At 46.7% G+C, this 17,038-nt stretch overlaps 2 protein-coding genes across 2 annotated transcripts in view; one reads left to right on the top strand and one right to left on the bottom strand.

Annotated features, from left to right (window-relative positions):
• The window catches only part of LOC141074936 (uncharacterized), a 65,336-nt gene extending 64,253 nt beyond the window's left edge, over positions 1–1,083 (bottom strand). Inside the window, exon 1 of the mRNA XM_073562262.1 lies at positions 787–1,083. The gene's annotated coding sequence lies outside the window, so the exon portion shown is untranslated. The remainder of the gene's footprint in view (positions 1–786) is intronic.
• On the top strand, positions 533–12,781 carry LOC141074894 (uncharacterized). Its single transcript, XM_073562203.1, has 4 exons — positions 533–541; positions 1,352–2,440; positions 9,426–9,528; positions 11,899–12,781. Exons 1-3 carry the CDS (start codon positions 533–535, stop codon positions 9,429–9,431), a joined length of 1,104 nt encoding a protein of 367 aa, XP_073418304.1. The 3' UTR covers positions 9,432–9,528; positions 11,899–12,781.
• Positions 12,782–17,038: the final 4,257 nt, after the last annotated feature.

The following is a 17,038-nucleotide window of genomic DNA, read 5'->3' as shown; positions in this document are numbered from 1 at the left end:
ACGTCACCGACCACGACCGATGGATCCTGTAACTAAGGCTCCGATCACATCTACAAGACGCCACCGACCACGACCGATGGATCCTGTAACTAAGGCTCCGATCACATCTACAAGACGTCACCGACCACGACCGATGGATCCTGTAACTAAGGCCCCGATCACATCTACAAGACGTCACCGACCACGACCGATGGATCCTGTAACTAAGGCTCCGATCACATCTACAAGACGTCACCGACCATGACCAATGGATCCTGTAACTAAGGCTCCGATCACATCTACAAGACGTCACCGACCACGACCGATGGATCCTGTAACTAAGGCTCCGATCACATCTACAAGACGTCACCGACCACGACCGATGGATCCTGTAACTAAGGCTCCGATCACATCTACAAGACGTCACCGACCACGACCGATGGATCCTGTAACTAAGGCTCCGATCACATCTACAAGACGACACCGACCACGACCGATGGATCCTGTAACTAAGGCTCCGATCACATCTACAAGACGTCACCGACCACGACCGATGAATCCTGTAACTACGGCTCCGATCACATCTACAAGACGTCACCGACCACGACCGATGGATCCTGTAACTAAGGCTCCGATCACATCTACAAGACGTCACCGACCACGACCGATGGATCCTGTAACTAAGGCTCCGATCACATCTACAAGACGTCACCGACCACGACCGATGGATTCTGTAACTAAGGCTCCGATCACATCTACAAGACGTCAGTGATGACGGATCCTGTCCCGCGGTCTCTGGCTCCTCACCTCGGTGCTGCCGTCACTCAGCTGCTCAGTACTGAGCCTCCTCCCGCTCTCTGTGCTCTCCTCCTCCGCTGGGGGGCAGTGCTGAGGTTAGTGGTTGATATCTGGGAGATTAGTGTTTTGCTCTTCCATGTCGAGTGTGTTGTGGTTGATGACCTGAAGGACCTACGGTGACGTCACTATCACGTGATCAGGGGGTGGAGCTTCTTAATGTATTGTTTGTGTTGAAGGACCTGTGGTGACGTCACTGTCATGTGACCAGCTCTCTTCCTCGCAGTGCGGCACGTCGTGCTGTCTCTTGTTCTCTCTGTTGTCAGCCGTTACACAGGTGATATATATATACAGTGTAGGAGCCTCTCCCGGTTCTTTTCCCTTTTCTCTGCTGTCTCTGAGGTGTTTTCTGTTTTTCTCCTGGTGTTGAGCAGACTGTGTCCTCTAGTGACGCGCTGAGGAGCCGCACCGTGTGTACGGGGCAGTGGGGGCGGTGGGATCCTCGCCTCCCTGCTGTGTGCTGCGCCCTCAGAGGCCAGAATAGTGATTCACCCCGTTACACACAGCAGTCCCATAGTGGGCCGGGGCCGGGGCAGCCATTAACCCTTGTGTGACCCCCTGCGGTGCCGTCTGTGCCCCTGTGCACACTGTGTGGCTGACGGCGAGGGCCTTATATAGAGGGTCAGTGGGAAGTGACGGGGGCGCCCAGCGATGTGTGGTGTGTGCAGCGCCAGGACTCCGATCACTGCAGCAGGGGGCGACCGCTGCAGTCAGTCACACAGATCAGCCAGGACTCCGATCACTCCAGCAGGTGACGACCGCTGCAGTCAGTCACACAGATCAGCCAGGACTCCGATCACTCCAGCAGGTGGCTACCGCTGCAGTCAGTCACACATCAGCCAGGACTCCGATCACTGCAGCAGGGGACGACCGCTGCAGTCAGTCACACAGATCAGCCAGGACTCCGATCACTCCAGCAGGCGACGACCGCTGCAGTCAGTCACACAGATCAGCCAGGACTCCGATCACTGCAGCAGGCGACGACCGCTGCAGTCAGTCACACAGATCAGCCAGGACTCCGATCACTCCAGCAGGCGACGACCGCTGCAGTCAGTCACACAGATCAGCCAGGACTCCGATCACTCCAGCAGGTGACGACCGCTGCAGTCAGTCACACAGATCAGCCAGGACTCCGATCACTCCAGCAGGTGACGACCGCTGCAGTCAGTCACACAGATCAGCCAGGACTCCGATCACTCCAGCAGGTGACGACCGCTGCAGTCAGTCACACAGATCAGCCAGGACTCCGATCACTCCAGCAGGTGACGACCGCTGCAGTCAGTCACACAGATCAGCCAGGACTCCGATCACTCCAGCAGGTGACGACCGCTGCAGTCAGTCACACAGATCAGCCAGGACTCTGATCACTGCAGCAGGAGACGACCGCTGCAGTCAGTCACACAGATCAGCCAGGACTCCGATCACTCCAGCAGGTGACGACCGCTGCAGTCAGTCACACAGATCAGCCAGGACTCTGATCACTGCAGCAGGAGACGACCGCTGCAGTCAGTCACACAGATCAGCCAGGACTCTGATCACTGTAGCAGGGGACGACTGCTGCAGTCAGTCACACAGATCAGCCTCTCACGTTCCTGGAGACACCGAGGTAATTTACTGCGGTGATATAAGCCTTCTCTTTCTACAGGTTCCAGTGTCGGGGCCCCTGTCTCCGGCTACAGGGGGTTGTGTAACCTTTTCTTTCTGCTCTCTCCTTGGGTCCAGCACTGAATCTGCAGACATTACTTCACATCTAGGGGGATTGGATCCAGAACTGAGGCATCAAAATATAAGAAATGATAGTAAAATGCCAGAGAGAGAATGGACCTAAATAGGGTTCAGTACAATATAAGAAGATCAGAAAAAAAAAATGTGCACAAGAACCAATCGTATTAAAAAATACAACATTTTATTGACAAGAAATAAAAAAAACAGACAAAGTTATAAAAAAAAGTGGGAAACCATCTCCTAAAGAATTGTGGAGGAAAAGATCAAGATGGTACCAAGGTCACCTCTGGTGGGTGCCGGTGCCTGCCCCTACGCACATTTCGGCTATTTCCTTCTTGCCTGCCTTCATCTTCTCAAGAGGAAGATGAGAGACCCCAGACCCAACAATGCAGACGACCTGAAGGCTGCTATCAAAGCGACCTGGGCTTCCATAACCCCTCAGCAGTGCCACAGGCTGATCGCCTCCATGCCACGCCGCATTGATGCAGTAATTGATGCAGAGGAGCCCGGCCAAGTACTGAGGGCATTTACTGATCATACATATCAGTAGGACGACATTTCAGATTTTACAATCATTTCTCAAGCCGGTGTTATAAAGTATTCTAATTTCCTGAGATAATGACTTTTGGGTTTTCATTGGCTGTAAGCCATAATCATCGACACTAACAGAAATAAACCCGTGACATAGATCACTCTGTAATGACTCTAGAATATAGGAGAGTCACTGTCTGTAGTGAAGAACTGAAATATATAAACTGATATTCTCATTTTGTGAGAAGCCCCTGTACATAAGAGTAAAGTCAGCTGACAGTGTAATCCGTGTGAACTCCAGACTCTCCTGGATGGAGGATGTGGAAGGAGAGAAGGATCCGACCTGTTGGATTTGCGGCAGTTGATCTTGTTTCCTTCCTGGCTGAAGCCGGTTGATGGTCCTGGCAGTAGCTGTGCCGTAGAGGAGATCTCAGCCGTAACGACATGAGCTCTCCACTATGTAACGACACCGACTTGTACGGGTGATTTCTCATTTTTCGATTTTTCATTTTCACAAGGGGAAATAGGAGATAATGGACTCTAGAATGCATTACACAATTTCTACCAAATGTGGCCATGTCCCATATGTAGTCAAAAACTGCTGTTAAGGAGCAGGGAGGGCTCAGAAGAGAAGAAATGCTACTTTGTGTTTGGATTGTAAACTTGGCTGGAATAGATTGCAGACACCACGTCTCAGTTTTGGATCCCCTGAAGGTCCTTAAAAAGCAGCAGCCGCGACAAGTGACCCTATTTTAGAAACTAAACCCCTCAATGAATTTATCTTGGGTTTTTTTGAGAATTTTGAACTCCCTGCTGCTTCATAGAAACTTATATCAAAGTTGAGATAATTAAAAAATTTGTGTTTTTACAGTAAAAAATTGTTTTTTGCTCCAAGTTTTTCATTTTCACAAAGGGTAACAGAAGAAAACGGACCCATAATTTGTTATGGAATTTTTCCCAAATGCAATGATACCCCATATGTTATAAAAAAAAACAAAAAACATATGTTTTGGCACATAGCCGGGCTCAGAAGCCTATGAAAGAGAGAGAGCGCTATGTGATTTTTGTACACCGTGTGTGATATTCAGCCATCATCTGCCTCTAACAGCCACTCATGGTGCGGAGCTGCAACCGGCCGCTGTTAACCTGGTAAATGTCCGACAACGGCATTTACAGCGCTGGCGGGTCTGCATGTCATTCCATGGCCTCAGTTTCTAATTTGTGGCCTTCTACTGAGAAGACATGCATTGTCCGGCTCACATAGACAAGGTGTGAGACCCCCATGGCAGTAGGTCCACCATGCTTGGAATGTCGCCGATAACACGATAGAAATGAATATTCACCTACGCACAGGATTGAATCATCACCAATCGGTAGTGAGATGTTACTACAAATCAATGAGATGTTTCCATTTTTGTATTTTATTTCTTTCTTACGCCCAAAAAGATACCGTATAAATATGTATTAGCATCTCTAATAACCGGGGAATCTCGTCATACAGGAGACTGGTCTGTAACGTCATTCCCTCCATCTATGGCATTGGTCTGTGACAAGGCCGATCCCTGCCGACTGGTCTCCATAGTTGCTGAGACATTTCTTTGGTGGAGAATGCGGGCACTACAATAGCGTCCCTGAACTGCAGACCAAGATTCATAACAGCTGCAGTAAGTAACCCATTGCGTTACTGCCTGCCTCCTGTAGTTCTGCCCATCACTGTAGTCTGGTCATGTAATGTGGTGCCTGCACCAGTCACAGTGAATGCAAAATTGTTTTTCTTTTTGCTGCTATTATTATTATTATTATAGTGCATTTCTTCCATGGTACTTTACATGTGAAAAAGGGCATACATAGACAAGTACAATAAACGAGCAATACAAGGCACACACAAGCACAGAAGGAGAGAGGACCCTGCCCGCGAGGGCTCACAGTCTACAGGGGATGGGTGAGGATACACAAGAAGAGGGTAGAGCTGGTTGTGCGGTGGTTCAGTAGACTGAGGATCACTGCAGGTTGTAGGCTTGTCGGAACAGGTGGGTCTTCAGGTTCCTTTTGAAGGTTTCCATGGTAGGCGAAAGTCTGATGTGTTGGGGTAGAGAGTTCCAGAGTATGGGGGAAGCACGGGAGAAGTCTTTTATGCGGTTGTGGGAAGAAGAGATAAGGGGAGAGTAGAGAAGGAGATCTTGAGATAATCGAAGGTTGCGTGCGGGTAGGTACCTGGAGACCATGTCACAGATGTATGGAGGAGACAGGTTGTGGATGGCTTTGTATGTCATGGTTAGAGTTTTGAATTGGAGACTCTGGGCAATAGGAAGCCAGTGAAGGGCCTGGCATAGGGGGGAGGCTGGGGAATAGCGGGGAGACAGGTGGATTAGTCGGGCAGCAGCGTTTAGGATGGACTGGAGTGGTGCCAGAGTGCTACAGGGGAGGCCAGAGAGTAGGAGGTTGCAGTAGTCAAGGCGGGAGATAAGAGCATTCACTAGTGTTTTTGTGGTTTCGTGGTTGAGGAATGAGCGGATCCTGGAAATATTTTTGAGTTTGAGGTGGCAGGAGGAGGCGAGGGCTTGGATATGTGGTATGAAAGAGTGCGCAGAGTCGAGGATCACCCCAAGGCACCGAGCGTGCGGGACTGGAGAAAGAGAGCAGCCATTGACATTGATGGATAGGTCTGATGGAGGGGTAGAGTGAGATGGGGGAAAGATGATAAATTCTGTTTTGTCCATGTTCATTTTGAGAAAGCGAGAAGAAAAGAAGGCTGAGATAGCAGACAGACATTGTGGGATTTCAGTCAGTAAGGAGGCGAGGTTGGGTCCAGATAGGTAGATCTGCGTGTCATCGGCGTAGAGGTGATACTGCAAACCGTGGGATTCTATGAGCTGTCCCAAGCCGAAGGTGTAGATGGAGAATAGTAGGGGTCCTAGGACAGAGCCTTGAGGAACACCGACAGACAGGGGGCGAGGTGAGGAGGTGCTGTGTGAGAGGAAGACACTAAATGTTCGGTCTGTTAGGTATAATGAATCATAGATCATAGAATCGTAGAGTTGGAAGGGACCTCCTGGGCCATCTGGTCCAACCCCCTGCTCAAAGCAGGATTCGCTAAATCATCCCAGTCAGATGTCTGTCCAGCCTCTGTTTGAAGACTTCCATTGAAGGAGAACTCACCACTTCTCGTGGCAGCTTGTTCCACTCATTGATCACTCTAACTGTCAAAAAGTTTTTTCTAATATCTAATCTGTGTCTCCTCCCCTTCAGTTTCATCCCATTGCTTCTAGTCTTTCCTTGTGCAAATGAGAATAAAGTTGATCCTTCTACAATGTGACAGCCCTTTAGATATTTGTAGACAGCTATTAAGTCTCCTCTCAGTCTTCTCTTTTGCAAACTAAACATTCCCAAATCCTGCAACCTTTCCTCATAAGACAGGGTTTGCAGACCGGTCACCATTCTGGTCGCTCTTTTCTGAACTTGCTCCAGTTTGTTGATGTCTTTTTTAAAATGTGGTGCCCAAAACTGGACACAATATTCCAGATGAGGTCTCACCAAAGAGGAGTAGAGGGAAATAACGACTTCACGTGATCTAGACTGTATGCTTCTGTTAATACATCCTAGAATTGCATTTGCCTTTTTTGCTGCTGCATCACACTGTTGACTCATATTCAGTCTGTGATCTATTAGTATACCCAAGTCTTTTTCACATGTGCTGTCACTTAGCCCTATTCCTCCCATTCTGTATATGCTTTTTTCATTTTTATTGCCCAGATGGAGTACTTTGCATTTCTCCCTGTTAAAAACCATTCTGTTAGTTGCTGCCCACTTCTCCAGTTTATTTAAATATTTTGAATCCTTTCTCTCTCTTCTCTAGTATTAGCTATCCCTCCTAGCTTTGTGTCATCAGCAAATTTAATCAGTTTACCCTCAATTCCTTCATCTAAATCGTTGATAAAGATGTTGAACAATACAGGGCCCAGGACAGAGCCCTGTGGTACCCCACTTGAGACATTCTTCCAACTGGATGTGCAGCCATTTACGACCACTCTTTGGGTCCGATCACTAAGCCAGTTATGAATCCACCTAACAGTTGCCTTGTCCATTCCATACTTAGTCATTTTTTCAATAAGGATTGTATGAGAGACTTTGTCAAATGCTTTGCTGAAGTCAAGATATACTATATCTACAGCATTTCCTTGATCCACCCAATCAGTGATACCGTCATAGAAGGAAATTAAGTTAGTCTGACATGACTTATTAGTTACAAACCCATGCTGACTCTGTTTAATCACTTCATTCTTATCCAGGTATTGACATACATGTTGTTTAATAATTTGTTCAAAGATCTTTCCTGGTATAGAAGTCAGACTCACCGGCCTATAGTTGCCTGGGTCCACCTTCTTCCCCTTTTTGAAGATAGGAACAACATTTGCTCTTCTCCAGTCTTCTGGCACTTCTCCTGTTCTCCAAGAATTTTCAAAGATTATGGAGAGGGGTTCAAAAATTTCTTCTGCTATCTCCTTCAGTACTCTGGGGTGTAATTCATCTGGACCTGGAGACTTGAATTCATTTAGGTTAGCTAAGTGTTTCCTCACTATCTTTCTGTTTATAGATATCCTGGATTCTTCTATTCCCTTAATAGGACAGTGAATAACAGTTGATGTTACATTTCCTTTCTGAGAGAAAACAGATGCAAAATAGGAATTTAAAAGTTCAGCCTTCTCAACATCCTGTCTTACCATTTCATCATTTTCATCCTGTAAAAATCCTATAGCATCTTTGACTTTTCTTTTACTTTTGACATATCCCCAAAATCCTTTATTATTGCTTTTGACATCTCTTGCAAGCCTCAATTCATTTTCAGCTTTAGCTAATCTGATTTGTGCCCTGCAGGTTCTGCAGACAGCATTATATTCTCCTTTAGATATGCCTCCCTCTTTCCATTTTATAAACATTTTTTTTCTTCCTTTTTAGCATGTGCTTAAGTTCTGTGTTCATCCATCCTGGCTTCCTTAAATGCTTCCTATTCTTCCCTCTTTTCGGAATTGTTAACAATTGTGCTTTGAGAATTTCATTTTTCAAGATTTCCCATCCTTCCTGGACATTTTTGTCTTTAAGGATATCCAGGATAGGGCCAAGTCTGTGATGCCAAGAGATGAGAGAGTCTGTAGTAGGAGGGAATGGTCTACGGTGTCGAAGGCAGAGGATAGGTCCAGGAGAAGGAGGGCAGAGTAGTGTCGCTTGCTCTTGGCGGTTAGTAAGTCGTTAGTGACTTTAGTTAGAGCAGTTTCAGTTGAGTGATGCGGTAGGAAGCCAGATTGTAACCGGTCAAACGGAACAGGAGGAGAGGTGGGAGGACAGTTCAAGATATACAATAGACATCTCAGCAATCCTCAGCCAAACTCAGCGAAAACATCTCTCCACCGCCACGCATTTTCACCTCCAGTGCTCTCTGCTCTTGCCTGACAATGTGACCATCTCTAGATGCACTGTGCTCAACCTGGCCACTCTACTCCCCCTCCCTAGGGGGATACAGATATGGACTCTTCAGATCAAGAAACCTTTCGCTAGGATCTGGATTTGTTCCGGACTGACGACCAAGATTGTTTCAGCATCATGCAACAGCAGGATTACCCAATGTGGCGGATAAGCCACTGACCAACCCAGAGTTGATCCTTTACTTACCTTATATACTCGAGTATAAGCCGAGATTTTCAGCCCATTTTTTGGGGCTGAAAGTCCCCCCCCCCCCTCTCGGCTTTTACTCGGGTCATATACGCAGGGGGTTGGTCGGGGAGGGGGCCGGGGGTGTCAGGTCATACTTACCCCCTCCTGATGCGTCTCTGCAGCCCCCCCCCCTGCTTCTCCAAGGTCTCCCTTCCTTCCTTCAGCGGTCACATGGTACTGCATTTCTATCTTTTTTGTACACCTCATAGTGATCAGCATCTTGGGTTTACATTATCCCTAGTACTGTTTTTTGTAATTATTGGGTTGGAATTGCATCATTTTTTCATTGTATTTGTATATTATTGGTGTTTCTGACTCATATGCTCTATATTACCTATGTGTGGGCTTACTAATTCTCCTATTGAGAATCCTGGTTACATGGACCTAGGGATATAGGCATCATTCTCGGTGAGAGTGATAGTTGGTAGCAGGTGGGTTGCTCTATTATGAGCATTGTATTACAATATTTGTGTATGTGTCACATTTGTGACCATTTTTAATGTTTTTAAGAATGTTTGCTGTGTTTAATAAAATTTGTATTATATATGCTATGTCCTATTCAGGGTGATCCCCTGCTCATGGCCTATTTCTTTCTCTCCTTTTTGTCAAACATATGTACTATTTAGGTCTAGGTTGGATCCCCTTAATTATCCTTTTGGTGCCCCCATTTCTTTGTTTCTTGTCCTGAGCCAGCAGTGACACCGGCACCTAGCCGCCAGCGACGAAGAGGTGAGTGTGTCATTTTTTTTATTTTTATTTGCAATAGCAGCGGCAGCATATGGGGGCATAATCTATGGAGCAGCATATGGGGGCATGATATTTGGGGGATAATCTATGGAGCAGCATATGGGGGCATAATCTGTGGAGCATCTTATGGGGGCATAATCCATGGAACAGCATATGGGGGCATAATCTATGGAGCATTTTATGGGGCCATAACCATTATGGAGCAGCATATGGGGCATATTATTCTATAGAGCATCTTATATGGGGCCATCATGAACTGTATGGAGCATTATATGGGGCTCCTGATTCAATATGGATATTCAAAAACATTTAACCTACTGATGTCTCAATTAATTTTACTTTTATTGGTATCTATTTTTATTTTTGAAATTTACCAGTAGCTGCTGCATTTTCCACCCTAGGCTTATACTTGAGTCAATACGTTTTCCCAGTTTTTTGTGCCAAAATTAGGGGGGTCGGCTTATACTCAAGTATATACGGTAGATGGCTCCAGGTTTGCAGATGATGAACGAAGATTCCTCACGGGATGTGCAGTGACCACCAAGCAAGAAATCCTATGGTCCAGAAGTCTGCCGCCTAGCCTGTCAGCCCAGGGAGCAGAACTGATAGTGCTGACTAAAGCCTGCCATATTGCAAAAAGCAAAACTGCAAACATTTATACCGATTCCAGGTACTCGCATGGTATAGCACACGACTTTGTACCCATCTGGACTGCAAGCGTCTTCATCACGACAAGCGGGACAACCGTGAAGCATCATGGAGCTATTAGAGACTTGCTGGATGCACTGCAACTTCCAAAGGTGGTGGCAATATTAAAACTCAAAACACATGGAAAACTGAACACAGTAGAGACATGGGGCAATAACATGGCAGCCAAAGGAGCAGTCAAAGAAAGACAATATGGAGAGGTGGGAGAGGTCGTAGAGCCGGATGGGTACTACATGAGGACAAAAAACTTGATGAAATGACAACCTGGGATCTGTTCAAGAAATTGCAAGATCAGGCTCCAAAGGAGGAGAAGGAAAACTGGATGTGGAAGGGAGCAACACATGAAGAAGGAAGGGTATACGCAATGGATTCCAAACCCTGTCTACCTTGAAGCATGTACCCTATGGTGGTTCAATGGGCACATGGGCCCACACACAGATCGAAAACACAGATGAATAATCTGAATAGTACTTACTGATTCACTCCGGGGATTTCCACTCTAACAGCCAAATTCACTAGCAGCTGTTTGACCTGCGGCAAATGGAGCCCTGGATGAGTGGAGTAAGTTCCCCCACACCATCTGGCAAGACCACTGTACCCCTTCCAGAGAGCATCCAGATGCCGCCAAGTGGAGGATTTGAATATGCCCTTGTGGTCATAGATGTGTTCTTAGGATGGCCAGAAGCTTTCCCAGTGAGGAGCCAGTTGGCGAAGACTACTGCAAAGAAACTGCTTTTGTGCTTTTGCAAATAATGTTTAGATACGGGGTTCCAGAAGTGATAGTAATCAGGAAACAGCAGGATTCCCCAATGTGGCAGATGAGCCACTGACCAACCCAGAGTTGATCCTTTACGTAGATGGCTCCTGGTTTGCAGATGATGAAGGACGATTCCACACGGGATGTGCAGTGACCATCAATCAAGAAAGAAGTCTGCCGCCTAGCCTGTCAGCCCAGGAAGCAGAACTGATAACGCTGGCATAGCACACGACTTTGGACCCATATGGGCTGCAAGAGACTTCATCACAGCAAATGTAACCCTGGACGAGTGGAGAAGGTTCCCCCACATTGTACCCCTTCCAGAGGATCCAGATAGGCCACTTCCAGATGCCGCCAAGTGGAGGATTTGAATATGCCCTTGTGGTCGTAGATGTTTTCTCAGGATGGCCAAAAGCTTTCTCAGTGAGGAACCAGTCGGCGAAGACTACTGCAAAGAAACTGCTTTCAGAAATAATATGTAGATATGGGGTTCCAGAAGTGATAGAAAGTGATCAGGGACCCGCATTCACAGCAAACCTAACACGAGAGATCTGGTCAGCAGTAGGGTCAGATTAAGGCCTACATACTCCCTACAAACCCCAAAGTAGCGGGAAAGTAGAACGACTAAACCGGACACTTAAGAACAGGATGTTGAAAGTTGCCCAAGAGACAAACAAACCATGGCATGAGACACTCCCAATCGCACTGTTTAGTGTAAGGCACACTCCCAGAGGCCCAGAAAAGCTGCCACCATATGAAATTCCAGTCCCAGGTTAGGAATATTCTTCCCTCAGCAGCTGACTGTGCAATATGAAACTTTGCTTATGTAATTGAACTGACCAAAAAACTCGCCAATGTCCATTCTCAAGTTTTCTCTTTATTGCCAGATCCAGACTCAGTATCCGGTACACACTCCTTGAAGCCAGGAGACTGGGGGATGGTGAAATAGTTTGTAAGGAGAACACTTGATCCCAGATTTGATGGTCCTTTCCAAGTGCTGGTGACTACACCAACCTCTGTGAAACTGGAGGGAACACCCACTTGGATCCACACATCGCATTGCAAGAAAGCACCCATACCAGAAGATACACCTAAGCCAGAATGATGCTGTGGATGCCCTACCTGACCGGATAGAGATCCTACCTGGCCTGCCTGACCTGCCTAATGAAGAATACACACCTCTGAGTATGCATGCTGTTGAATACGAGACTACAATTGCAATGCCATGAACCCCTGTTGGGTTCAGATCTCCTGACTTCCCTCTTGCGAAAGTCTGTACGAGGGGGGGGGGTGCACTAGGCATGCGTTGTCTCACCAGCAGCACAAAAAAGTTCCAGCGCATTGGGACAGGAGGTTAGGATTACGGCAAGTGATATGTAAGGGGGGATTGTAATGGAAATATATATAAAATAAATAGATCTCGCAGATTATATCAGCTAACATATACACTATAATCAATTACTTAAAATGGCCTCCACGAACCAGACACTTCTTGGGACTTTCCAGACATAAAGAGGAACTTGACACCAGATATCCTGAGCTGATGGCTCGTTTTTTAGCCTAATTGCAGAAAAAGCGACAGTTGCACATTAGTTGCTTAATCAGCCTGTTGCCAGGCCTTAACCACAATATTCCATATATTTAGAGAACCAATAACAGAGAAGCTTGATCATATGGTAATTAACTAACCACTATGTGCAACTATAAAAACATGTATGTACTAAATAAAGCAGAAGTATTGATGGAATGTTGTTCTGTCCCCTCGGTGTACAGGCTCATTCTTGAGCGCTCAAATACTCCGCCTTAGGCATATTCTGCTTAGCAATTTTCTGCGCAGAATTCACTAATTCCGCAGGTCAAATGACCTGCATTTTTCCTGCAGATTAAGGCTGAGTTCACACGTAGCGTTTTTTTTGCGTTTCCGCGGCGGTTTTTAACGCGCGATTTTGCCGCAAAAACGCGAAAAATAAGCATCCCATACAATCCTATGGGATTCCGCATTGCTGTGCTAATGCTGCGTTTTTTTCCACTGCGGAATCGCTTTGCGGAAAAAATCGCAGCATGCTCATTAATTTTGTGGAATCGCGGCGATTCCGCCCACATAGGGTTATATAGGATCGCTTGAAATCCGCAATTTATATTAATTTTAGCGGCTTTCAAGCGGTAAAAACCGCAGCGGACAGGAAGTGACATCATGGCCCATCATGCCATGCAAGGACCATCCCATAATCCTTTCCATCTTACTGGATCATGGCTGGCGCTGCAGACATGGAGTGGTATGAGCGGATGGAACTGGATGTCCCCCTGATGATCAGTGTGGTAAGTGTGTCTGTGTGTGTGTGTCCGTTTGTGTGCGGTGTATATGGCGTGCATGGGGTGTATGGGGGTCTGTGTCTGCTGCTATCTGGCATAGCCCGATAGGACGACTACTCCCATCAGGTTATGTCTGTTGCCATACTATAGTGCCAGCAGGCTCAACGCGATGGGAGCAGTATTTCCCATCGAGCTGTTCATGCTGTGAAAAAAACCTTTTTTTTTTTTTTTTTTTTATTAATGCCCCAAATTTTTTTTCATTGGTGGCCAGTGGTTACCTGTGAAAAAAAATTATAAATACCTCTCCCCGAGTTCGGCACCTAAAAAAAACCCTACTCACCTAATTTTCTAATTCCCCGAAGACCATGTTCCACCTAAATAAAAATATAAAAAAACAAACCACAAAAATACCTACTCTCCGCAGCATCCCATAAGAACGATTGTCCCACGAAGATCCAGTTTAGAGTGGCCACATAACATGCGCGGACTCCCGGGCTGACCTGAGGTGAACTCAGGAGCGTGGGAAAATTTCTCACTCTCCTGTGTTGATCTCTGGTCAGCCCGGGAGGCTGTGCAGAGTGCAGTTAACTTTCTGCACTGAATTTTTTTTCTTTTTGGAAAAGGTCATGCTTTGGATTGGCAGCGTAATAAAATTTGGTCAAAAACTTTGTGTCTTTCAATAAAAAAATTTTTTAATATCACGTGTCTTTCTTTTAACCCTTTAAAAATATATGGTTAATAATGGATAGGCGTCTGATTGATGCCTATCTGTTATTAACCCGGCTTAATGTCACATTCCAATTGCAACGTGATATTATCCCCTTATTACCCCATATGCCACTGCACGACGGCTGTGGGATGAGAGAGGGTAAGTGCCATAAAAGGCGCATCTTACAGATGTGCCTTTTATGGGGTGTCTGGGGGCAGATTTGTTTAGCCCGGGGGGGGAGGGGGGCAAAAACAATGGTCCCTCTTTAGGCTATTAAAATCTGCCCTCACCTGCTTTCCCTTTCTTGCGGTTAAAACTGCGCGGGAGCCCACACAATTGTTTTCAAGATTATATACTTAAATTGACCCCCAAAATGTAAAAAATATACATACCCAAAAAATACATTAAATAAACCCATAAAATGTAAAACCGGTTTTCATATAACATGGTTTACTTTATGTAAACTTTATGTTTTAGCATTCCATGTCCTGTATAATTTTTTTCACAAAGGTTAGGGTCAGGCCTAGGGTTAGGCTGTTTTCACACTATCTTTTTCTAGTGCTGCGCTTCGTGCGCATTCATGCATCCTGCGGCCCTATCTTTAAAATGGGGGTGCATGGTCTAGTGTATGCACGCGTTCGTATGCGTTTTTGTGCGCATGCGTTTTTTGTAGTGTGCGCCGTATGCAACCTGTTGAATTTTTTGTCCGTGTGACCTGTCTCAGAAAAAACATGCGCACAGAATGCACAGAAAACACACATTACAGTCTGTGGGAATGCAGGCCTATGGACATGCACACACCTGCATTTAAAATCGCATGTGTTTTGATAGTTACGTTGGCTTGAAAATGGTTAAAACTCATGCGTCTAAAAAAATCCAACGCATACAAAATACATGGTGCGTTTTTTGCATGCTAAAAGGTGCTAGTGTGAAAGTAGCCTTTTTGCCTAGAGTTAAGTCTAGTGGTAGGGCTAGGGTTAGTACCATTATAATGCTGAGGGTTATGCTTAGGCCTAGGATTAGGTATAGTGTGAGGGTTAGGCCACGTTTTATCCTTAGGCCTAGGGTTATGCAAGGGCATTGTGATAGGTATATTGTTAGGCCAGGGGTTAGTTAGAGGGTTTGGGATTGGCATTGGGTTAGGCATAGGGTCATGTCGAGGGTTAGGCTTTGACCTAGGGGTATGCATCAGGTATAGTGACATCAGTGGCTCTACAACTGCAACATGGTGCCAGATCTCATGAATATGCGCATATTCAGGAGTTTACTGTGCGTTAACATGTGACCGCTGAAGGCAGGAAGGGAGACAGTGTTGAAGCGGTGGTGCCGCTGCAGAGACCGCACCAGGGGAGGTAAGTATGGTCACTGTATATCTATATATCTCCTCTGGACACCAGGCCTTCTTCTGCGATGTCATCATTAGCATCCGAAGCTGCTTCGTCATCATCATCTTCCGTTTTGGATACCAGTCTGTCCTCTGTCATGGGATTGGCGTCTGGCTGCAGTTCTGCTGCTCCTGTATCTGCCGCTGCCTGTAGCTCTGCTGGTGGCGTGTCAAGGCGCACTGGGATGCGGGCTGATTCTGGCCGTTCCGTGGCGTCGACAAGAGCGGCACAAAAAAAAGGGACAAGGACTGAGACTTCGACTAGTGCAATTGAAAACCTCACTAGTTGAACCCTGAGTCTTATTAATAATACCAGACGTCAGGATGAACTCGACACTTTCGGGTCAAGCATAGCCCTCCGCCTGAGGTCCATTCCACGGGACCGTCAGAATGTAATTATGTCAGCAGTAAATGTTATTATAATGTCTGTTGACATCCCATCCAATATTCCACCAAATGAAATAATAACGGGGATTATGAACATTTTTAATCCCCGAAGTGTGCCTCCACCACCACCAGCAGCTGCATCGCAGCGGTTGGGGCAGGTGGCGTCATTACGTCACGACCATGCTGATGCCTTGCTTTATGGCCGCCAAAATTCAGCGCAAACTGGTTTTTAACATGGAAGCTCCCAAATGAGCCAGGTTTTGTCCCAAAACCTATTTCCTTCTTATAACTATGATCCCGAGTACCATGATTTTTGAGTGTTTTCTCACCTACCACCAACTCGGCTGTCCACAAACCCCCCTGACCCACCCCACACCTTCCCTGTCCTGTTGACAGGGTGCAATTTATTCCGACAATGTTTGTTGTTCAGTTTAAAGTATTTTGCATACTTTAGTGTTAGGCCGGTTTCACATTAGCGCTTTTTAAGCGCACGCACGGCCGGGGGTAGCTCCGCCCCCGAGCCGGCTCTCTGCCCGGCGTGCCCGCCCCTTGCTTGTAGCGCCGCCTCCTAGCGGACAGCGGCGCCTGCGATCGGCGCACCCTATCTTTAGCATAGGGTGCGCAGATCGTGCGCAGGCCGTGCGCTAGTTGCGCTTTGACCTGCGCTGCGCACTTCTGACGGTGCGCCGTGCGCGCCAAAATCCGAAAAGTTCGATTTTGGCGCGCACGGCGCACCGTCAAAAGTGCGCAGCGCAACTAGCGCACGGCCTGCGCATGATCTGCGCACCCTATGCTAAAGATAGGGTGCGCCGATCGCAGGCGCCGCTGTCCGCTAGGAGGCGGCGCTACAAGCAAGGGGCGGGCACGCCGGGCAGAGAGCCGGCTCGGGGGCGGAGCTACCCCCGGCCGTGCGTGCGCTTAAAAAGCGCTAATGTGAAACCGGCCTTATGTGGTTTTACCATTTACTGTTTATATAAAAAATAAGCTTTTCAAGAAACAGTGTGTGTGTGAATATCTTTCAAAACTAATATTTTTACAATTGATAAATGTAGTCCCAAGACTACCACACTGCACTCAACCGACCAACACTTGCATTGAAATCTGCCCTCTCCTCTGCTAAACAGCCCTACTTTACATACCTTGTATCTTCCTTATCCCACAACCACAAACAGGTTCAATACTTTTTACTCCCTCCTACACCCACCATGACCAATGCCAACTTCCCTAATCTCTG

The sequence above is a fragment of the Dendrobates tinctorius genome, unplaced genomic scaffold, assembly GCF_039654945.1.
Source record: "Dendrobates tinctorius isolate UK_male_01 unplaced genomic scaffold, ASM3965494v1 ptg000342l, whole genome shotgun sequence".
In the NCBI taxonomy this organism is placed as follows: Eukaryota; Metazoa; Chordata; class Amphibia; order Anura; family Dendrobatidae; genus Dendrobates; species Dendrobates tinctorius.
Note: the sequence above shows the minus strand (reverse complement) of the source record. Positions and strands in the feature narration are given on the sequence as shown.